Raw genomic sequence first — 24861 nt, 5'->3', positions numbered from 1 at the left:
GTCTCAGAAAATTAATTATATTTTTGGGAAAGGTATGTCTGGGAGGAGTATTCCTTTGAGAGGTAATATTTAGTATATTTTAGTAGAAAGCTCTAAAAATTTCATTTCTGTGTAAAAGCTGTGAAATATAATAATTTGAAGCTCTGATAGATTCACATGGAGGAAAAAGTGGCTGGTTGGGCAGATAAAATTTGAGGAAAAACTACTCCTTGGAGAAACAATTCCTCTTTCTGGAATACTTGTATGTCATTGTAAGAAATGTTTAAATTGAAGAAGAATCCTGAGGAGAGCTAAGAGTCATATGCATGATATGTAATTCAGGAGTTGTTTTGTCTGTAATGTGACCTAGAAGGACATTGTCAAGATGAAATAAGTATTTCTCATGAAGCAAAATGAAAAATTTCCCATACAAATTTTGTCTTCCTGCTTATTTCTTTCGTACCATATCTCCTGCAGGCAACCGCCACTTCCTGCCCACTTCTCCTCTCAGGGATTATGGAGACTCCCAGGGCAATAAACACCGAAGGTCCAGATCTGCAAGTGTCCGGTTTGTCAGTGAGGTGGATAACATGGAGCAGGTACAGAGCACTAATGGGAGCTGCTGTTCCAAACAGGCAATATGTGGTCACCAGACTGCTTTTATATTAAATGAGGTGATTCTGAAGATGCAGCTAAGAATGTTTCAGTTATGATTTGTGCTTTCAATGTTACCTGCTTTTTTTCATTAGGCAGCCACCTCTTGTATCTGTCATGAAGTTTCATGCAAACTTTTAACACATTTAAGTCCCTCTCCTTCTTAGCAAATACATTTTGAAAACACAATGTGTTATTTCAAAGTCTCTCAGGTCAGGTTGGAATTTCTGGTTAATCACACAGGAGTGATAGTAGTGCCTGTGTCTGAATGTTGAGGGCAGTCAGCTTGGTTGTAGAAGATCTAGGTTTAAATCTAGGACACAGCCTTGGAATTATTGACAGCAATAGGTTGCATTAGGATGGATTAACTGTCACTTTCTATCCCATGAAGAATTAATGACCTATTCATTTTTTATTTGCTCCTAAAACTTAGATGATAAATTAGGAGCCTGCTGAATGGGGAAAATTGGAAGTTTTACAGAGGATAGTATATGTATGGTTTTGTTTTTTGTTTTTTCCCCAAGATCTAAAAAAAGAGTGTGTAAAGTCTTGGGCAAGGTAAAATACCTATTCTTGGTAGTTCCTGAATACATTGTACTGTTCTGCTTGTTTCACTTCAAGTTCTTATGTCATCTATTTATAGTAACATAAATAGCTGGGCAGAACTTTGTTTTACCAATAGTAATAGCTAGTAACATGAAATACGTCTCTCATGAACATTACTTGTTCAGATATTTCAATTTGCTTTGCATTAGGTTAAAGAGGTGGTATAGTGTCTAAGCTCTGAACCACAGAAAAAAAACCATAGGAAACTTGGTTTAGCAAAGTACTGAAAGTTAAACTACAACGAGCAAGTATTGTGAAGGGTGGATTGAAATAGAAGTGCACAAACCTCATCCTATCATCCAGGCTCGACTGTAGTTCATGGAGGTTTTATTATTTTTTAGGTTATTTTTATCTGCTGTATTTTAAAAAGTGTGTATATGTGTAGATATGTCGTTTTGGAATATCATATCAAAAAGGGTTCCTAAGCCTTGGCATAATTTGTGTACTTCCATTTGCAGCTGCATTCTTTCCACCAGTCTCTTCGAGATCTCAGCAGTGAACAAGTTCGCCTGGGAGATGACATCAGTCGTGAGCTTTCAAGAAGAAATCGGTATACACAGACTGTAACTCCATGTGAAGAACAGTGTTGGAAAAAAATTCTTAAACTCTTTTATTAAAAAAAAAAAATTTTGGGGAGAATGAGGAATTGTGCAACATGTAGATGAAAGCAGGATTATGAACATAAAACTGCTTGTTTTATGTTGTCTTCTGCAGTATTTATAAACGTCAATAACATCTGCTGATTCCAATTTGTATAATATATGGGGCTTTCATCAGCTTTTTTACATGTGTGCACAAAATGACAAGGACTAGGGAATTTCTTTTATTACAGCTTTGCTTCTAGTTTGTTGTTGTTACTGGAGTCCCTTTAGAGCAAGCTCTCCTGCAGACCATAATGTATATAATTTCTCAACATGTGGTGCTTTGTTCAATAACAGGAGTTAGACTGTTAAATCCTAGTAGGAAAGGACAGTTCAAAAGGACTGTGTAGACCTTGTACTTGTTGGCCTGATACTTAGACGCACTGTTTCTTTACTTGAGGAATGGGAATGCTTTTTATCATGAATTTTCCACTTGAGGCTTATTTCTAATTATGCTATAAATTATTATCAACAGGCTGTAGAATAAATTGAAGTAGCAAAAAATTCTGGGGTATTGTTGCTGCTTAAAATTATCATAGGTGTTACTTAGCTTCTGCACTGTAGAATATTGTCTTACTTATATTTTCCTATGAAGGACTGATGCTGAATTAAGAAAGACTCTAGAAGAATTGTCTGAAAAGCTCACTGAGTCCCAAAGACAAGAAACGGTGAGTGTGACTAACATGAAAAGGATTATTTAAATCTAGTTTTCTAAACCGGATGTGGGCTTCTAGTTTAATGTATGTGTTGGAAATTGGTAGGACATACTGATATGAACATGATCTTATTTGGGCTGCTATAGGTTGTTGAAATGTTACCCTTCGATAATGAAATCAGCAAGACAAGTTTTATATTTCAGGTGCTTGTTTTAGGTACAATTGTTTTACAGGTGTGTGTATTGTGAATTTTTCTGTTTCAAAATTCACAGCCTTGGAGAAAGCTTCTTTTAAACTTTGAACATTGGTTTGAATGCTATTATAATTGTTGAAGGTACCTTTGGAAAGATACAAGCTTTCCCATGTTATGATGATGAATACTATTGTTTCTTCTTCCTCCATCCCTCCCTCCCTGTTCTTTTCAATCCTTATCATCTGTGTAGCAAAATGGAAGGAGTCTCTTTGGGCTGCACTCTTCTCTGGAGGCTTCCTGACAAAATGTAGCAAAGGTGGTAGGACAGCCGTGACAGTCTTTTCTTTTTTGTCTCCTATGCCTTCTGGAAGCAGATTAACTGCAGTCTATGTTACTTAAATCTGAAAGAGATCTGCTATTGAGATCAAAGTCAAACAGCCTATTGCTGTAGGAAGCAGAGAAGTTGAGAACCACCCCAGTATCCAGTAGGTGAGAGTCCTGTAGATAATTCTTGACACATAAGACTTGAGTGTATGCTTTATGTAAGCATTTATTGTGATACTAATAGCAAAACTGACTTTTCAGAGTAAGTGTTGTATGTGCATATTTCCCCATAGGTGATTCATCTTGCTCTAAAATTGCATGAATTTGTACTAAATGCTCTGTCAAGGGCTGTAGTGATGTGTTTGTCACTGATAACAATATCATTGGCATGGACCACTTGTTAGTACCAGTAGACTTAATAAATATACTTGTGTAAATTCCTGTCTCTAGATTAAGTTGGACAGTGATTCAAGAGACTCTGTGTGCCAGTTATGTTCTTGATATGATAGGGTCAATCAGGGAAAGAAGACTTGCCTTGTCAGCCTTTGTAGAAAGATATGATGGTCTTGTCTTTGTTAGAATGTTAATTTTGATTTCTCCTAGTAGTGTGGTAGGATAAAGTAAGTTTATCTGATAAAGAATTCCTGATACTTGGAAAATGCTGTGGTTTTTTTTGTAGAAGACTTCTCGGTATACTTATTTTTTTTTCTCTTTCACGTACCAGGAAATTAGCAAATTCAGTTTTAACCAAGGTGTTTCTCAAGCAAATAGCTTCTACAAGTGCCTACATTACACCTGTTCAGTGCCATTGTGTGAGAGAAACAAACCTTCCTCAGTCCTCTGGAATGGAGGCACCCACTATCTGTTCATTAATGAAAGAAATAAATAGCTCTTTGATCTCCTACAGTAGGGTTTCAAGAGAAGAGAGAGAGGTGAGGTATAACAAGGAAGTCTTCTGTAGTACGTTAATGGTAAGGGCAATATCAGAACAGTAAGTCTCTTAGTTGGGAAGGAACATTATCATGCATTAAAGCTATGGAAACTGAAATATTTACTGATATTCTTTTAATGAAGACACAAATGCTGCAGTAAGATGCAGTGAGATGATTTTTATGTGTAGGACTAATAAGAATTCAGCTGGAATATTCTCCTCATTGCTGATTACTGACTTTATGAAGAACATCATAAAGCCAGATGGAAAAAGACTGGAAAGAGGAGAGGGAAAAAAAAGAAAAAGGGGAAAAATAAAAAGAGCCACTAATTCAAAGACTTCCTTAAAAAGATGAAAGAATTCATGGGGTTCAGTTTGCAGAAAAAAAAGGTCATTAGGAAGGATCTAGCCATGTACGGTGAAGGGCCAAAAAGTGGAAGTTTAGTGTACAATATAAGAACAGAAAGTAATCTAATGATAATTCTATAAAATATAAGCCTAATCACCTGTGAGTTAGGAGCTTCTTGGTCTGTTTTCTTCAATGAGTAATAATCCCTCTGTGGATTTCTTTTTTGGAACTTGTCTAGTCTTTGTTATAACTTGCATGTCTTTATGATCTTGTCTTATAGTAAGGGGTTCTCAAAATAGATTATATATTGTGAGAGGAACTGCCACTTTTTTGGTGATCTATTTTTTGGGATTTTTTTTTGTTATTTTGTGTATTTTCTGTATTTTGGTTGACGTGTTTTGTCTTTGGGTTATTTTGTTAGTTGTTGTAGAGTGTTTATTTGTTTGGTTTTTAAATCTAACTAATTTTTTATCCCTAATTTTAACTTGGGAGATTGTTCAGTTTCTTCAGAGATTTTTCAGAGTGTTATTTTTTGGGACAAAAATTCTGACTTAATGCACTATTGTGTCCAGCCAATTCCTCACCACTTATAAAGCCTAGTGGTAGCAACATTGTGCCCTGCTGCTTTACCACTTCTCTCTGATCCTAGGTGTGGATCCCTTGCCCAAAGCCTAGAGATTACCTGATGAGGCTGGCAGAATCAGTGAGATGAGGTTAATGCAAAAACGAGGAATTTAGGATGGATGTTAAGAATAAAAATAACTCATGGTATGCATAGCAAAGCATGAGATTAGAGTGCATGTAGCAGCTAGAGTCTGTTATTGTAGATATTTGACATCCTTTAGTATGTGTATGCATTTAGGAATGCTTCTAATGAGATTGCTTAATTCAGAATTGATTGTCATTGGTGAAAGTGAGTTGGGTAAGAGAAAACACTTTTTTTCTCAAAACTTCCTTATGCAAAGTTGTGCAGGAACTTTTGTCCTTAGTACCTTTAGGCTTGGGAGTATTTATCACCTTGGGCTTTGCCATCTTTGTATTTATATTCTGCTGTATGATTCTTGGCAATAAATTGTGAACTTGAAATCTTGATAATTTCACAGGATGAGCTCACAGTAGAAACATTCTTTGCAGTTCAATGTCCTTAAGTATTTTTTTAGAGACATATATCTAAATTCTTACAGTTTGGTACATTTGGAGCTGTTTGGAAATTGTCTGTATGTAGATGTGGGATGATAAAGGTGTAAGTTACTACACTTATTCTGAGTCACTAGTTCAGAATTTATTTTTTATTAGAGTTTATGATTCTTAGAGCCTTTCTGATACTGGATTTGATTATGTTAGGATTCATACAACACAATCAAAGCACAGTATTTTACCTGTAAAGAGAGCTTTTCCATGCCAGTATAAAAACCAGATGACATTGAAGGTTGTGACTCGCACATAAAGTTGAGTGCCTGTTTCAAGTCAAGCACTCTCCATGGCCTTGTACTTGAGAATTGATGTGCAGTTTTACTAAAAAGCCTTTATGGTTGTACAACTCTCTATATCAAAATCTCTTTCTTAGCGAGACATTTTGTGAGATTTCTTTGTTCTTAAAAAGGGTTTGGATGTTAGTTAGACAGGCATATAAGCCATCAAAAGAATATTTACTTGCTTTATGGTTATATAAGATAGCCCTCTTAGGTATTTTGTTGCAATTGCTTGGATAGTTTATCTCAAATAGCACTAGATGCTGATCTTTATACTTAAAAAGCAACTTTATAAGAGCACAATTTAGTTAAAATTAAGTAGATGCTTAATTGAGATGGTGCTGTTATAAAATGATGGTAGACTCTCTGGAAGAAGACAGCAATGTCAAGTGAAATGGTCTTAAATGGAGTTACAGTGGTTATGATACCTCAGAGGGCCAGGACTATTGTCAGATGAACTGTCCCTTAGAAGATCTGGTATAAGGATTTTTGGTGCTACACAGGTGACTTGTAAAAGGTATAACACATTATAATTTGCCATGAGGGAAAAGTTTAATAATATTTAAAGTTAGATCTCTGAAAAATGTTTGCTCTTTTTGTGATTTTAGTACTCCTGTTTCAAGTATGCATTGATGATAAAATGGGTTATAACAAAAACAGAAGCAAAATCTGTTGAAATAAATTTCTAGCAGACTTTTGCACTAGAAAAAACAGTGGAAAGCTGAAAAACAGGGCAGAAATTCAATAAGTAGGATGGTGCTTTTTGTACAGTAAGCATCCAGCATCTTCCACAAGATTATATTTAGCTGCATGACCTAAGTGTCACCCTAGTTTTAAAAAGGACATTCTGTTATTTGTGTTTAATTGTGGGGGAGGGGAGGAATTTTTGATAGCTTAATCTGTTTTCATAGATTTTGCTGCTACCTGAAAGCTGTATGTGGAGACACAGCTCTAGTGTCATCATTATTATTCAGCTAGTCTGTGCTGCTAAAAACGCATGCTTGAAATCACATTCTAATACGTTCTGAATGCAGTAATTTAATGCTAGTATTTAATGTCATTGTGTAGAGCCTCTATATTCTTTGTACTGTCCTTTGGTGAAGCACTTGTCTACACTAAGATTTTTGATAACTTCAGAGGTGAAGATACATGCTTTCATGGTAGAAGTGTTGTTCTGAGTCAGGGTCATTTGGGACAAAGCAAGACGAGTATGTTTTTACGTTTATTCTGCATGTACTACTTAATATATTGTTTCTAATTTTGTTTTTAATCCCTAGTATTGTATCCCACAGGCACTGTGACAATCTTAGGAAGGTCAAAGGGGCTACAAACACAGGGAAAATAATTCTTGTGGGAGATTAAAGCCTGAAGTGCAAAGGTGTTACTAATACCATACCAATGTACAACGTATGGGAAGCATATGCAGCATCAAAATGTTGGGTGGTCTGTGTTGGTTGTGGGATTTTTTTCTTGTTAAAAGAGGGTTATGTCTGTAGCTGAAATTTCCATGACAAATGTAATGATACATAACCCATTTTTTTTAGTACCTTGTTAGAAATAATACAACAATTGTATTCTGGAGTGATTTGAAACAAGTCAGAGGCAAGGCAAATCACCTCATGAAGTTACTTTCTTACTTGTTCTGTGTTAGTGATAATTTGTGATGAAATCTGAACTTTGCAGGAATTTCAAGCCTGTCTAGTGCTGCCTCGTGTCATGTTATCTGCTGTGCATGCTAGACACAGGACAGTGAAGAAGTTACTGAACTCTCCTTTGGAATGTCATCTTTGGGGGTGATGTTATTTATGAATCTTCTGTCAAGTCAAAATTGTATTTTTTTTTCTTAATTGTGCATTATAATTAGCGCACTAAATTAATGCTTAATAACACTAAAGCTATTAAGAAAGTGCTTCATTGAAAAAGGTGCATGAGAGAGCTGAGAAAGCTTCTGTCTTCAGCAGCACTTAGTCAAAACTTAAAAAAAATGTTAAAACATTACTGTTTCATTTCTTTATGTTAGATATGTATGGGGAAAAAGATGACAGCTTATTTCATTGGTTTCAGCAAAGATATAACAAGTTTAATGACTGTTATTTTCTGTTCCTACTACACAGTATCATTGTTTCTGTTAGCTGGAGTATTTTATGAATTCTGAGAAGTAACACTAAGCAGTCCTTGTCAAAACAAACATTGCAATGTGGTCTTTATCTTTTTTTATACATTAGTTTTTAGTAAGTAATTTTTCTGGATTTTGGCTGCAGAGCTTTCATAACTTCATGCAAATGTGTGGTTTGATGCAGTACCAGGCATCTCTTGATGGTTTTAGGAAAAAATACAATATTCCAGACTGTAAGCTGACTGTTCATCTGACTGCACAAACAAGAAGTATTTTCTGAGAGAAGTATTCTCTTGTAAAGAAAGACTGTTTTGTTCACTAAACCTTGTGAAACCCAGATCATAAGTGTAGCCTTAATTGTCTTTCTGTTACTACATAAGTTGTGTTGCTCATGGTAAAATTTCCTATCTGTGCATATGCGTAGTGCTAATAGAAGTTTAACAGAGAAAGATGAGAACTTATTCACTTCCACATGCATCAAAAAGTAATAGTCAAATGGTGTTTTATTTTTTATCTCTTTTTCTCTCAATCTTTCTCTTTTTATCTAATTATAATTTGATAATGGATATATTGCTTTCTAGTGATTTAAAATAATTAGTTTTAAGGTAGGGAGGAAATGATACATAAATATTTTTCTTACTAATCTTTAACAAAATAAATTTAATTTGTTGCCTCAAGAGGGTGCTGTCTGCTAGCAGCTTGAATTGAAAAAGTGAGGTAATTCTGGTATTCTAGTCTGATTGAGTTTTTAGTTCACGATCCAAGTTGCTTTAATAAACCCCTCTTGTTGTTTGTATTAGTTTCTACATGGATTCACAAAAAAATGGAAAAAATAGCTTAAAGTGATGTAATTATTTTGTGGTGTTACAGTCATGCTCATGTATTCTTGTTTACTACTTTTTACTCACAGATTTTGGATCATGAAAGAGGCAAACATTGGTCTGTTTTGCAGGCTGGAGATGTGAAAGAAATGTCCTTCCAGAGGTTAATCAGGCTTGTGACAGAGAAGCTAAGACTTTTGTATTGCAACTTCACATTAGGCTGCTCTAACCTTGATAATTAGATACTTAACCCTTGAGTAGAACCACCACTAGAGAAAAATATGCATACACATGAAGGAGAATACTGCCAGCAAGATAACAGTTTGGTTCCCTGCTTGAGTACTTCTGGAGTGCTGACTGCTATAACTAGTTATTTTCTCTACAATTCTAGATCTGCTTTAATAAAATATAAATTATGTTCTCTTTTCATTTTATCCCATAATCTGTTTACGTTTTTGCCACTGATATTTTCACATGTATTAAAAGGCACACTAATTTCCTACAGCATGGGTTTTTTCCTTTTGAAGGTATCAGAACGAGTAGAGAGAAGACTACAGGAGATAGAAGAAGAAATGCGTGCAGAAAGACAGCTGGTAGAAAGGCGCCAGGACCAGCTGGGACACGTGTCTCTTCAATTACAGGAGGTACGCAAACAAAAGCTTCCCATGTATTTAGGATTTAGTTAGGAATCTGTTGCGTTTGTGAGCCTGTACCTGTCAAATTGGGAAAAATGCTCATATCTTGGGAACATGTTTTAACTCTCAGTCCAGCTCACATTGTTTTGATGACCAAGCACAGTCTCAGTCCTTCATTATACTGTCTTGACTATATTTAGACCTTTTTGGTAACTGCCACAAATCTTCTAAGAACCTACCCCTAAGCCCTTCCTGAAAACCCAAGCAAACAAAAGCAAGTCATTAGCTGGGTTTTTTCAATTAAAAGGTTTTATTTTCTAAAAGGTAAGCTTTGCTTGCTCATGCAAGCAAATGTAATTTATTTCAACAAGCAGTCTAAAGCACTGTAGTGGTCAGACAACTTTTCATTGCTTTTGTTTTATTCAACTTTTGTTTTATTCAATACTTGATGAAATATAAAACACTGTTTAGGAGACAAATAGAAATGTTTAGCATATAAGTTAAAATTTGAGACAGCTATTAGCTTTTTTTATTCTTGTTTTAGAAAATATAAGAAAAATACTTCTTTTTGATTTTACTTCTGTTTCGAAAATCTGTCTTAACATAGTGTGACTTTTTATTTCACTTCACTTAAGATATGATTTGCAATGTTATCTCTATCTGTACAATAGAATACTATAATTGAGAAGAAATATGCAATTCCTTGGTTTTTACTCTTACTGTTTGCAACATAGCTTTTTGGCAGGCTTTATACTGTGCAGTGTTACTGAGGAACCTTGCTCATGATGCTATGTATTTCATATTTTATCCTTTTAAAGGGATGATATCTTGTATTCTCTAAAGATGCATTGATACTGCCATAGTTTCCTTAGAAAGAAAACTTGAATTCAAGTGAATGAGTTCAAATGTAGTTCAAAGAATTTTCATATGATCTTTCATAGATCATGTGAATGATCATAGTCTGTGATCATGAGCCTCCAGGCTGGGTGCCTTTATTCTTGGTAACTCATCTTTTGAATTTTGTGCAAAAAGAATGAAATAATAAGTACATTCTAGACCTTCTTCCCCTAAGATGTCCAGCTGTAAATTAAGATGGCTTAATAGTTTCTTTTGTAAATTCTACTTTATTTTTTGTAAGTTATTTTTCCTGAGGAGCCCCTTTATAAAATACAGTTTAAGTTGCTGTATTTTAGAAAGAATGTACTTGAACTGCCTTCTGTACTTTTGCGTAGCCTAGTGAGAATAAAGTAAATAAATATTTTGCTACAATTGTTATTTGGATTAAATATGTTTCTGTATAATTTTGAGCTTGTTAGTTTGTTATTCTGTTTCTTGTCCTTTGTAATTCAAATTGTGAGTTAGATGGACTCCAAACTCTGACAGTGGCCTCAGGTCTTCTGCTAATCGCTGCACAGACATAATGTTCTATTGAAGTACTTCTGTTTTCATTTATTTCTCCAAGATGCTTCCCAAGTTACCTTACTGGAAAGGAGGGTAGTGTTTGGACTGAGTTTTGAAATCCTGTCATTAATATGGCATGAATGATTTACGAGAAATACTATTTAAAGCATTTGTGGCTGTTTAATGATATATTTTTTTCATTAGTTTGACTGTTACACATTTCAAACGAAATAAAATTTTACTTTTGCATGTGATTAGTAGTTGCTCTAACTAAGAAATCGTGTGAAGTTTGTGAGGGTTAAATGCTATTTTTTTTTGGTGAAGTGCAGTGCCTGTAACTGACCACTACTTGTCAGTATTTTACTGTCTTAAGAGAATCACCTTCCTAAATTGCAATTATTAAATTATATATTTTCAGGCTCTAAAACAACATGATGATACGTTTATTTTGGCCTTTCTCTTGCCTGTCTTTTCTTTCTCTCAGTTTTTGTATAATGTGCAAACTTCTTATTTGTGTAGTAGTCTTATATATTACTATAATCATAGACTGATTATGAACCTGGAAGATATCTACGTGTATACTCACCATTAAGAAAGCTTAACATGTAAAATTTTGTATCTTTAAGTTTTAAATTTGCATTTTTGTTTTTAATCTTTAGCCTGTCTGTGCTATGTGCAGTTGTGGAAAAACCATTTTCTTTATATTTTATGTATCTTTTACCTTGCAGCAATTACTGCAAATTAGAAAATAGCAATTAGCAAACAAATTCATGCAAATCATACATCTTAATTTTTTTCTATATTTCTGATATAAGCATGTTTCTGATTAGAAAGAAGAACAAATATTCTTTTCTTGCCAGGGGTATTGACATGCATACATGAATTGTTTTAACAACTGCATTTGTTGTGTAAATGAAAACTATTTTGGGATTCCTCAGTGCTTCTTTTTCTTTGAATATAAAGATATCATCACCTCTTACTTTTTGTTTGCATTTTTACATCTGTTTTCTAAAGCAAGATCAAGTATCGTTCTTAAAAATGTTTTCTTTGCATCCTTTTCTGTACGTTGGGTGTCCTGGATGGCTTTACAAAATTCTGTGCTTGGCTTCCTGGATTTTGGTGGAATGTGTCCATATGTTCAGGCTTGGCATGCTTTAGGTAAACAGAATCATCTTCATTGAACGTTTTGAATCCACTGACTGTGGTAAGGCAGTGACTGCAGTTATGTCTTAAGCTAACAACTTGGATAGACCAGGAAGCATTTTTTAACTTTCTCCTAGTGTGAATGTATACTTAGATTTTGTTTGCTTCCCACTACAAATACCATGAACTGCAAGAAGCTGGTGGACAGAGAGTGGGGTAAACTGATGGGCAAAAGTGTTATTGAACATTGTTTTCTGTATATCTTTATCACTGATCTATTTAGACAAACATAAACTTGATCTGTGCTCTGAGCCACCTGGATATTTTAGTGCATTGTTGATACTTGCTCTTTGGCTCTGTGCTATGCCACCTCTGGCCAATGGTTTCTGTTTGGATTGTAGTTTGAATCTGGCTCTTGCTTGGAACATGAGGAAGTCTCATGCATATCTGTCACTGATGCAGCTAGGTAGTATCTTTTTAACTGCTTGGCTGGTATGTTTAGGTAGCATGCTTGGAGCCATGCTAATCAATAATGTAGCAAGCTAGGAAAAGTATTAGGATGTGGTACATTTTTGCCTTACTTTAAATTATAGCTTGAGGCTGTTCTGCTTGTATGTTTGTGATAGTATGAAAAACTCACTGATGAGTCTCACTTTGAAAGAGCAAGTTTCAGTTTGTGGTCACACAGCTTTCAAAAAGTCTGTTTTTATTTAAAAACACAACACAGCAAAACCAAACTGAGACCAAAACACAAACCCTAAGAAAAGTTAGTAGACTTAAGTTGCTGTAAAAGTTATGATTTGCTCTTGAAAGGTTATCATATGTTGGAAAGATTGAGAACTTGAGTTGTTTAACAGTCATCCCCATAGTTTTCCTCATAGATCATTTTTTCTTATATATGAAGCAGTAAGTTAAGATTTTGAAGTTTTGGGGTTCAATAGATCCTGTGTGTATGTAGGTGGGGTATACCAGTTACATTTATATTCTAATGCTGTCTTATGCTAGTGAACTCTGTTTCATAAAGATCTGTAACAGTTGCTCTCCTCGGTGAAATCAAGAGTTCATCTAGCCTGACCACGCAGTGGGCAGTGAAACGTCCTTCCTAAAGCCATGCTGTGTAGACCTCTGTACATGGAAGTTCTGTCTCCTTGTGGCCTCCTGTATACCTGCCTCCTCCAAGGCCTCGTGAACCCTGTCAGTCTCTTTCAGACTGACCTGGACACTAATGCTTTCAGAGGAGGATCTTGGTAGGAGAATCCTGTTGACTGGAGGCCTGTTCCCATTCCTTGGTGCTTCAGCTTCTCTGGGCAGTTTCTGCCTGCTGTTTGGGAGCCATCAGGGAGGAGTGTGTGTTTGAAATGTTGTCCTTAGCATCCTTTTCCTAGTTCCCATTTTTGACATTTGACTTCCTCAACCCCTTTGGAGACAACAAATGAAATCAAAGCATCAATTGGATCTTTACATGTTTTGTTTTGGTTTTGTTTTTTTTTTTTTTTGTTTTGTTTTTCTTCTTTTACCCCTCCCAAGAGAAAGCTTATCTAGTGCTCTTTAGTGGAGAAAAAACGAGTGTGGCCCAAAACAACAAGAGAGAATTATTTAAAAATGAGTGCAGAAAGGAGGCAAAACACAGAATTAACATTTACTTGTTGAATTTTTGAATTCTCACTAACAGTTGACATTTGTCTGGCTGTGGATGACCAGATGTTTCCATTTCTTTATGACATTTTGATTAACTGCTGAACTGGCACCTACTGGTACACTGCATGTTTCACAGTCCAAGCCGTGCACATGTAGTATGTTTCATTTACTGTAACATTACTTCTTTTTTGCAGTATTTTGACTCTGGGGTATCTATCTATCTCTCTATATATATATATCAGCTGTTATTTTCCTTAAAATGAAATGGCTATGGGCTATTTTTACAATATGCAGAAAATAGAATGTAAGGTTATATTTATAGCATCAGTTACTAAAGGATGCATTTCTGTTTGAAATTATTCCTATTTAATAGCCTGAATATCAGTTGGTGAAGTTGAAATGGCATATTTATTTCCATGATTTCTTCTGGGAATTAGGACATGCTACTGATGCAGAGATATATTTTGCTTTCAGCAGGAATAATCTTTGAAAATTTTAGTAGTAGTCCTCAATCCAGCCCAGCTGTAATATTTTCTTTATGATTCTGACCTCTCTAGCCAAAGCATACGTGTTTGGTACTATGTTAATAATTAATTTAGTGCCAAAAATAAAGTTGGCCTAAAATTGACTGACTATAACAAAGCTTCTAGTTTTGCTAGTAAAACGGATGGCCAGTTGCAGTTAATGGACATCATATATTCCAAGTAGGCTGTTCTGAACTGACTTCTGGTCATTAAAAATAAAGAAAAAAATGCAAACCAAAACAAAAACCCAATGAACTTGGGTAATGCAAAAACAACATAAGCTAAAGACATGATCTTAGACTTTTGTTCATGTTGCTTTTTGGGACTTCTCCCAAGGACCTTTTTGAGTAAAATGTGTGCAGTGTTGAGTTTTATAGTTGACTGGAATGATAGATTTAAATACTGAATGCTTAGGAAAGTACCTTAAATGTGTTACAGTCTTCTATTATCTGATTAGGGATCAGTATGACTGAAATTATTGCTCTTGTGGTGGCATAATATTTTCAATGGAGTAGTTATGATTAATGTCTTCCATGGTCTCAGATTTTAACGTAAGCTGTTCAGGCAGAAGAGTAATCCAAGCTATACTGAAACCCTTATGTTTTCTGAGGTGAGATTGTAAGAGGGAGGTAAGTATATGAAGCCATTTATTTTCTCCAGAAAGCTAATTTTAAAGCCAAAACTTCTAAAGCTGAATGCCTGGCTTCTCTGAAGTTGATTAATGTCTTGTATTCTGTTTTCACACACTGAAATTGCTCTTCAGTGTACAGTGAAGAGAAGATGTTCAAAAACTGAATGAAATGGCACAATTTATAGGGACAAATTTCAAGGAAGATAGGAGGAGATTTTCCTATAAATGTAAAATGAAAATGCTGCTTGGGAATGACAGACTGGGAAAAAGAAATTTCTTTCTGGAAAGCCTATCTGTTTTTCTTGTTGTATTAGCAAGTAATTATGGAAGGAATAGATGTACTTATGCTTCAAGATATGGGATAAAAGTACAAGTAATTATGGAAGGAATAGATGTACTTATGCTTCAAGATATGGGATAAAAGTACAAGACTTGTGCTCAGGTACTTAATTAATTGATTTGTGACTAGTGTGAAAAATGCGTGGTAATGTTGCGCAGATAAAAACTGTGGTTTATAAACAGTTCCAGAAATTCATGGCAAATTATCATCACTACATGGCTACTGATCTCTTTCAGATGAAGTTTCTAAGTGATATTTAAAATGACCCAATGATTTTGCTATGGCTTGAGCTATCTAAACTTTTTTGTTTGTGTTGCAAATATTACATGTTACTAATATCTGTAATGTCTAATACTTCCTTTGCCAGTGATTGGCTGTGTTTTACAAATAATGTTGGTTTGCAGAGGGACAAGATTTTGAAATTGATATTTAATGCACTTTATTTTTGTAAGATGGTTTAGAAAGTGTACACATATGATTTTAGGTACCTCAGTTTGAGAGGGAATGGGAAAAATCTGCATGAATTTGTTTTATTTCTGTTATTGTTGTCAAGGAAGGGCACATCAATGTTGGTAATTTTTGATCAGGAAAGTTTCAGTTAATTCAGTTCTAGTTCTGTGGCTTTAAGCATCTATCCAGATTCAGAAGAAATAACTTTTTCTTTTTTTTTTTCCTTTTGACTTCTAACACAGCCTTATGGTAGTGTTTTCTTGATTACAGTGCATTGAATTTAATAGCATGCACACTTTATGTTAGAGAATATGATTTTTTCTCTGATATGTGCACAGCTAATCTGTAGAGGATCTCTTGAGCCTTTTATACTTCAATCTAAAGGAGTTTGGGGTCAACTTGAGAGTCTGGAGCTCTATACATCGGAAGGATGTTAGTGCTGCTTTAGACTTTGTGTTTGTCCCTGTTCTCTGCATGGGTGTGTTTATGTATGCATGAACTTATATTTGTCTTTTCATAACAATATACATTGGCTCTACATGGAAATATTAGATGCAGACAGAAAGCATTTGTCTAGATCTTCTTTCTTAAATGTATCAGCAGATTCTTTAATTTTACCAACTTTGGAATGATGGCTTCTGTAAATTTTGTGATGAAGTTTACAATATGTTTTTCTTCTCTAAAGGTTTTAAGGAAGCAAGATGTTAAAGCAGATGAAACTGAAGAACTCATGAGAAACAAACTTGTGCAATATGAAAGTCAAAAGCACCAGGTAGGACTTAATTTTTTCCTTTTTGTTTGGTTTTAAATGAGTGTGTAGTGTCATCTGTTACAGTATATGCTTCCTTTTTCTGAGAAACCAGCAGAACAAAACATTCTTTAGGAATTCAAGGAGTGGGATTTTTTTCTGCATCAGAGGTACTGTGAATATAGCTATGCTCAGCTTGTGTCTCTCCTTCAAAGCTGTTCAGTTATAGTATGTTACTTCTAATGACTCTTCCATCCTGCCAGCCAGCCAGATTTATAACTTGGGCATTATACTTGATATCTTTCTCTATTTTGTCTCTGAATTTGTATGTAGTCTGCTGTTGCTTATTTGCAGCATATGAAAGCAGCTTTTCTTCATCCCTGCAGCTAACGTATGCTGGTTATTTTGCACCATAGTTAAGTACTCTTACTGAACTCTTGCCCTATTTCACTCTTTCTTTTCATAGAAAACAACATTTTTGTATTTTTTATTCTAGCAAGATGTTAGGGCTGTATTACACTTTGCCTAGTTTTCTTTCCCACTTGCATCAAGTTTAGCATCTTTCAACGGTGTACCCCCTTTATGCTAAGCCTTTATGTAGTGTAGTGTTTTATGTGGTGTTTTACATTATGTTGTTCTCTTCATTCCCTTAATGTTGGTCCTGTTTACTTTGCCCATTTGCCAGGCTTTCAACATCCTCCTTGAGATTGCTATCTCAACAATAACAATTTCTGCTGTCAAAACCTCTATTTATTTCCCAGTGTATCTTTGAACTATTTGTGGAAGAAGTCAAAAAATACTTTGGTGCTTTTGCTTTCATTTTTTTTTCTTTAAATGGTCATTGGTTTGATGACTATTTCTGATTATGCATTTTGAATTTTATGTTTTTAGGCAAAATTTCAGTTTTATGAAATTCAGGGCACATCAATTTTTTAGTCATCTCATTTTCAGAATAATTCAAATACATCATCTTGTACAACACAGAAACCCCACAGATTTTACCAATTACAGTTCTGCCAATGCGTGTCATCTTTAACACTTCTAGGAATAACCTGTTTACCAAAGGTGACTTAAAATATTAAGTCATTATTAATTTTGAGTTTGAAAGTCTGTTTCAAATCTAGGGACAATGTTTTTGAAACTTGGTTAAAACTTACCTTCCATTTTTTTTTCACTTTTAGCCTAGTAAAAATTTGCGTTTGTGATTTTGTTTTGGACGATATAAATTATTTTGTATCTTTATGTGATATAGAATATTGTACAAAAATTATAGACTATAAATAAAATACTCTTTATGTAATTTAAATAAATATTGCAGGGATTTAGTACAGGTGAAGGTTTGCTTAAAATTTTGGACAAATAAAAATACTATGTATATTATACCGCATTTTAGATAGATGCTTATATGGATGAATTTGTGTCAAAATTAAATGTTAAAACACACTTTTATATTATGATGCCTACATTGCTTTTCTTTCTTCATCATCCTCTGAAATGAAAGCTTGAGCAGGAATTGGAGCAGTCCCGGAAAAAGTTGAGTGAATCTGAAGGCAGTAGAGAAGCTCTTTTGCATCAGGTAACTACTTTAGTGTGGTAAAAATCCTAAGGTTTTCATATTAGGTTGTGTCTGATTCTTTTTGTTTAATATTCTTATCTCATCTTCTGATAACATTGTTTTATGAAGGAAGAAATGAGGTATAGGAAGACAGGTGTAAATGTGTGTAATTTGTGGACTGAGCTCGTTATACTTTTTCTGCTTTCCAAACTTTTATGTGTATATGTTCATATGTATTAATTATAGTAGTGATAGTAATGGTATGTTTTCAGTCCATAAACACATTATGTGAAATATACTTTCATAATATGCTTTAGAACTACTCCTATATTAGTAATCATTGTTCTGCAAAGCATGTGCTATAACTGGTGAAATCAGATAAATAAATTACCTAGAAGTATTTGCTACATTGTAAAATGCCATAAAAGTAGATAAAGAAATACCTGAAAAAGTATCTAAAGTGTGCTTTAAACAATAGCTATTGATGCATTTATGATTAAATTTAAAATTTGTAGGAATTTGGGTTATAGCTTTAGAAATAAGTCCTTTCTCCTAAATATCTTTCTTTTGAAGGGCTCGATAAAAAAACTGAAGTAATAGGGAGGGGGCAATTGGCATTCTCATCTTTTAGCATTAGTTATTTGACTTGTGTATCTACCAAAAGTTTGAGTTAGCTATGTTACTGTATTGAATTTAAATCATTGCAAATGGAATATAGGGTAATATAAATTGGAGGTATTTTTCTTCAATTCAGCTTTAACATGATTTTCTCTATTTTCCTACATGTTGTCATATTTCTAAGTGCTATACTATATATGATAGGAAAAATGTGAAGAGCTCCTGTGTTTCTTATGAATAAATACATTGTATTTTTAAGGAGCACAATTTAAATAAAACATACTGTTTATTGAATTTGTATAGATGTTTTCACTAGCTATGTGAAAAGACAATTGCAACATATAATATGGTAGAATTTTGTTTCGTCTAGAGAAATTGTTGCTCATCTGTGGTCAACAGAAATTAAAAGGTTTCCTTTAATTTTGAATAATCACTTTGTGGCCTTTAATTAGGAACTAGTTTGTCTTTTTGTTTACCATCTGCAGTACTCTCAAGATGTATTTATAAATATTTTTCTGTGTGTAGTATTTTTTTTAGTGTTTAATAGAAGTATGGTACTTAGGGTTTTTGTTCTGTTTTTCATTAAACTTTTGATGCTTGTGCATATATTTTAGGTTGAGGATCTTCGTTCTCAGCTTTTGAGAGCAGAAGAAGACCGTGTAGAATTGCAACATCAAATTTCATATGCTGCTATGCATCGCCAGAGCTATCAGGATGTACAAGATGATGACAGGAGAATTAGAGCAGGTACAACTAATATTTTGCACTGGAGACTGGCAAGCTAGTTAGTAGGCATGGACACTAATTTTATCTTAGAGCTGCAGGCTAATTCTTCTATTGTTTTGACAAGACCAGCCAATTCCTCAAATTTAAGTTAATACGTATTGACACCTGAATATTAACAGACAAATAGCAATGACAGTTAATTTATGATAAAATATTTTGATTTGCATGGTTAAAATTTTAGCAAACTGAATAGTGTTTTTACAGAAGAAAAACATGTATTATTTTTAAGTAATAATTTCCAGAAAACTTGCATTTCAGTCCATTTGCAGTTTGAATTCTGCCATCTTGAAAATCATAACAAGAGTCATTGATTAGATAGTTAATAAGGCTGATGACTTTCTGGTAGAATTTATAAGCAACATGTTCCTAAGTCGTTAAGAAAATTGTTCTATATGATGCAGTCAGGGCTTCTATTTGCACAGAGTTGGAATAGTTTTATTTAGAAGACAAATACTTTAAACAATTTCAAGATATAACTGCATATTAAATTACTGCTTTAGCAAGGTCTTCAACTAATTGCTAATTATCTATCCGTATTTGAACTTGTCAAACATAATCATCCCTATTTGAATAGGCATTAGAGAAAGTCTTTCTCCTTATTACCATAGCAATGTATTACTCAAGGTAATAGAGAAATAGTGACTCTATTCTAGAGTCCAGCGTCAATGGGAATGTTTAATTGTTTTGGCTAATGACATATTTTCGTATTTTTGTACTTCAGCTTCTGAATTATCTTTGTTTTTAAAATAGGACTCTGACTCCGTATTTTACAAACCTCATACAGAGCACTGGAAATGGGCTTAGATTCAGAAGTGTGATGCAAAATGATAATTTCAATAGTTTTTCTCCTATCATGTTAATGTATCTGCTTAAAAGTTAGTTTATTTGAAATAATATGCCTTTCATATTAATAAAAGCATATTTTTACTTTCCTATTGATCTTATAAATCAAAACAGTTGTAAAAATATGAAGAAAATAAAAATGTACTGTAACTATTAAAATACATGCATACATTATATAATTTTTGCTGTTATGTTTCACCTTGCTGTATTATTTCTGTTTCTTCAAAGATATACAGGAAGAAGACAAGTAGAGATTTTTTTTCTTTTGCCTCTAGAAGTTATTTATGCGTAAAGACATCTGAATTTCTGATTGAGAGAATTTATAGCTTATTCTTATGAAAACCTTTGGTTGTAGTTTCAGGATTCAGACAAAATTTACAGATAATGTGACTTTAAAATTGGGAGGTATTACTCTGGTGAGATATAACCTTGGCCTTGAAGCTGATGGCCAAATTTAATTTACACCAGAACTTCCCCACTGTTTCTTCCATCCTATTTTATTTTATTCAGTTTTATTCTGTACTGTTTTATTCTGTAAAATGTTATTCGCTTATGTTACAGGTATACCATTTTCCACAGATATTTTGGTAAAAATCAGTAGTTGTAGAATAGTCTCGAGTGGAGAAGCAATTGCCAGAAACTAAATTAGATAAAATTAAGTTACCATGAGTTGGTATTTCTACTGAATGTGTTGCTCTGTTCTTACTGTTTTACAGTAGTTGAAAGATATGAGAGAGAGAAGCAAGATCTAGAGAAACATATTTTGGAACTTAAAGCAAAGCTGAGTCACAATGCTGTAATGTCAGAGGTAGAAGAACTGAAGAGATGTATGGAGCGTAAGGACAAGGAGAAAGCACAGTTGGTAATGCACATACAGGTAAGTTGGGTTTTGCTGCTTTTTGCTTGGTGGCGTTTTGTTTTTTAAATAATTTCCTATCTGTTCAACATTAGGTGATATATCAGATTAGGGCATAACCTTTAAAAATTAAGAGTAACTGTCATGCTCATTATTTATTGTGCCAATCACTTTGAAAAGTGATTTCAGTTTGCCAATTTTTTTCTCTCCCATGTAGTACCAAAAAAGGTATTTGCTATTGCCCATGATTTCATGGTTTGGATTACTTCTCCTTCCCATGTGCAAAGAAAAGTTGATCTGCTTTTATCAGCACTTACTGTTAATAATGGTTTTTGGAACTGCTTTTATAAGGTAGTACTTAATCTCTTATTCCCCATTCCATCATTCCTCAGAACTGAAGTTCAACTTTAAAAGTAAAGATACCTTGTTCTCTGAGAGAGTGTAGTAGAGTAACAAAAGTAGGTCACAATTTTCCTTTTTTTTAGTAATTAAATGCAATATAGTTATATAATCATAAGTAATAGTAGTCTTTATGGTAAGCATATCATAATGTTTAATGTGATTCTCTGAGAAGGATAAGAGCAGCCTTTTGTACTGGAATTTTAGTTAGAAGACTTTGATCATAAAATGAGATCTAAGTAGGCAGTAGCATTCTTATTTAAGTTGGGAAATTTCTGTATTTCTTGTTCTTGTCTAGATTTGCCATTGGTAGTAGAATGCCTGAACAGTAACAATTGTCTTCCATGACTGTCAGGAGAAAAGAGTTTGTTTGCAAAACCATGAGTATTATTTCAGTAGTCAAGGACTTCACTTTTTGTTCTGCTTGTATTTTGACAGTCTGTAAGAGATTTTGTATTTATTTTCCTAATGAAGGTACTTATCTATGAAATGATATTGCATCACTTTGAAAATTCAAATGTAAGAATTTTTTTTTTTCAGTTTACTTCTGTTGCTCCTTTACCTTGTCAACTTCTCTGCTGATTTAAATCAAACTAATACATCAAATTACATCTGGAAAAAAAATGGTGTTCTCAAAATAAGTTCCTACATGCTTTATGAAATTCAGTCATTAAATAGGTTTAAAAGGACCTAAAGTGTTTTTGTAGAGGGTAAGATGAACAAAACTAATTTCCTGGTGTCCATCAGCATTTTTATTCTAGCTAGTCAATGAAACATATGACTAACTGATAACATTCTGGGTTTTTGTTTTGTTGTGACTGAGAAACTAATTGTTTTGGTGACAGGAATTAATGGGGTAAGAACCCGCATAAAACCAATTACTTTAAACTTCTGCTTGTAGAACATGCTTTCTTAAGGGTCAGAATGATTTTATAATACTAATTTCCTGCCCTGAAAATACTCATGCAATAGTGCTCAGTTGGGGTCATTGTCATTTCTCTGAGTTAGAAATCTTTGACTTCCCTCATTTTTTCAATGGAAAATACTTTGTACTTCTTATCTGCTTCCCACTGCCTTTCTCCAACAGGGGCAGTAACAGGAAAATAGCTAGTATGTTTTTCTTTTAGCGAGACATCAAGGAATGCAAGGATGTGAATTTCTAAACTTGTGTACTAACAAAGCATTTTGTCAAGCCTGTTCTAACAGCTGCTCCTATCAGATAGTCTGATTCCCAGTTGGAAGTGACCAGTCATGTTTGACTTGGGTGTGATTTATCTTTGTTTAGTGGGGAGAATCTAACTTGCCTCTGATGTACATGTGATGTTAGAAATTTCTTTTGATTTATTCAAATGTCATTGTTTGCAACAATTTGAGTTGTGTGTGTTGTACATTTAGCCTCCAACAGTTGCCATAAAATCACAGTGTGATGTAAAATGGAGGGGATGAAAAGGGTTAAAACATATTCTTAAGCTGATACTTAGAAGTGTGTTCAATCTTAAATTAGTTTTAAAATTTAATATTTATTTCAGCTGCGCTAGTTTCCATGAGGGTATGGTTGAGATCTTCCAAATGTATACAGCTATCTTAAATACATTTTTCTGCATGAAGCCAAATAGATATGGGGCTGTTATGGCAAACTATTAAGATTTAAGTATTATGACTAAGAAATAAACAAAGTCCACAAATTATAAAGATGCAATACCCTACTTTCTCCATAAGTGTTTTTAGGCTCTTGTGCCTAGGACTTGTTTGATTTACTAATTACTCTTCAGTTGAATTTGATGGTAGCATTCTTATAGTATTGTCCAGTACAGCAGTCGGTTTATTAAAATATTTCAGTTTTTCTGAGGGAAAAATATTGGGTTTTTATTAATATTAGAATTCTTCAGTAATATAAGTATTTCAGTCTTATAAATATTTTCATATTCTCACTGAAATTTACTTTTACTTTTTCTTCTACAAATAAAGCTATTAGCCAATTAAATGCCAGTAGTGCAAGCCTTTATAGGTCAGAAAGAATTTTGACAACTGCACCCATGTTAACACAGAGATACACATTTATCGTACATAACTAGGAATTCAAAACTACAGATCAGTACATTTGGGACTCTGGTTTTGATATAGAAACAGAGTGTGGAGATACTTTCTCTATCCTCTTGCTTTACAGGGTTGGCTTCATGAAATGTTGACTTGTTATGATGCTCTTTTCCACCTGATTTCAAGTATTGGGTCTGTGCTGGCTTAACTCTTTTAAGCAAAGTGCAAACTGTTTGCTAAGGTTTAGCTTATTTACACATATTGTAAAAATAAAGCATTAAAAGTCACTTTATAATGGTACATCCATGTCAAAATCCAATTTTCCTTCTCATGCAAATAGTTTGTGTTGATAAATTAGTTACGCTTCAAGGTAAATATCTAAAACAAATGTTCATCTTTTTTATTATACTGTAAATCAATAAATTAGAGGTTGATTTGCTTCTACACAATAAGAGGCATGTTTATAGTTAATTGAACATTATTTTCTGTATTTAAGATTAGACTTGTATTTCATTAAAAAGTTTGTGGGAGCAGTAGTTTCATTAATGAAGTGTGTACTCTGGGGAAATGATATATAAATAACTATTTTTTAATGGTGCAGCACTGAGTACTACATCAATTTAGTCTGGCATCCTCTATGGTGTTCCAGAATGACATGAAATAGGAAGTGGTAATAGCATGTGTAATCACATGATGACCCATTTTAGAAAATCTGTGGAACGGTAAATTTAATATCTGATTGTGTTTTATGAGGCTATTTTTAACTTGTGCTATACTCAATTTAAATATACTTGTGCTATACTCAATTTGTCTTTAAACAAGTATTGTAATCTGTTGTTATTGGAAATTAAGCTTGTTTTGATAAAAATTTTTCTAGTTGTAACTTATGAGCTTATTTTGGTTATCTTTTTTAGCACAGCAAATACTATCCTGAAGAGATTGGTACAATTTACTGCCTCCCAGGAGGTGTTGGCCTGGTTTGGAAGGAACAAAACCCCCCAACTAGCAAACTGACAAGGAGAGAGCCCTTACTAACAAACCCAAGTCTCCCTCCTTCCCCCTACCTTGTGGAAGTACCTTTGTCTAAATAGTTGCTCTGTATCCATCTGTAAAGTTGACTGTTCTTTCATAGATAAAATCCTTTTCCCTTGTCCATTCTGAATTGCGGTCTGTTTATTTCAGGCTACAGGCGCAGGTTTTTTTAGTAATTCTGAAATATAATCCCCTTTAAGGTATTTCAATCCCCTGAGGCTTGGTAATATGTTTGACTGGCTGTAGATCAAGTCTATCAAATTTATCTTTCATTAATGAAAAGGCTGAATGGTATAAAAGCAGTCTAAATAGGCTCAAAATGCAGTACACTAATGTGAATTTCTGTGTGATGATCTCACTAAAATACAATTTTCTTAGTGTACCTTTAAAAACTGATTTCTGAGCGTGTACTTCTAGAAGGTGTATGGGCACTGTTATTCCTGAGCTTCTTATGAAACTGTTCAGAGAAATATGATTTGAGAA

General features: G+C 33.9%; 1 protein-coding gene across 8 annotated transcripts in view; it reads left to right on the top strand.

Moving 5' to 3' along the window:
* CEP128 (centrosomal protein 128) overlaps window positions 1-24861 on the top strand; it is a 96385-nt gene that overhangs the window by 6541 nt on the left and 64983 nt on the right. For all 8 annotated transcript variants that reach the window (XM_030274777.4, XM_072930306.1, XM_072930305.1 and 5 more), the window contains exons 6-13: window positions 457-578; window positions 1698-1789; window positions 2476-2548; window positions 9270-9386; window positions 16190-16276; window positions 17754-17828; window positions 19040-19172; window positions 20771-20931. In XM_030274777.4, coding sequence (XP_030130637.4) covers window positions 457-578; window positions 1698-1789; window positions 2476-2548; window positions 9270-9386; window positions 16190-16276; window positions 17754-17828; window positions 19040-19172; window positions 20771-20931 — 860 coding nt within the window. The remainder of the gene's footprint in view (window positions 1-456; window positions 579-1697; window positions 1790-2475; window positions 2549-9269; window positions 9387-16189; window positions 16277-17753; window positions 17829-19039; window positions 19173-20770; window positions 20932-24861) is intronic.

This window comes from Taeniopygia guttata, chromosome 5 (genome assembly GCF_048771995.1).
Source record: "Taeniopygia guttata chromosome 5, bTaeGut7.mat, whole genome shotgun sequence".
Lineage (NCBI taxonomy): Eukaryota > Metazoa > Chordata > Aves > Passeriformes > Estrildidae > Taeniopygia > Taeniopygia guttata.
This window is presented reverse-complemented; position numbering and strand designations above follow the sequence as displayed.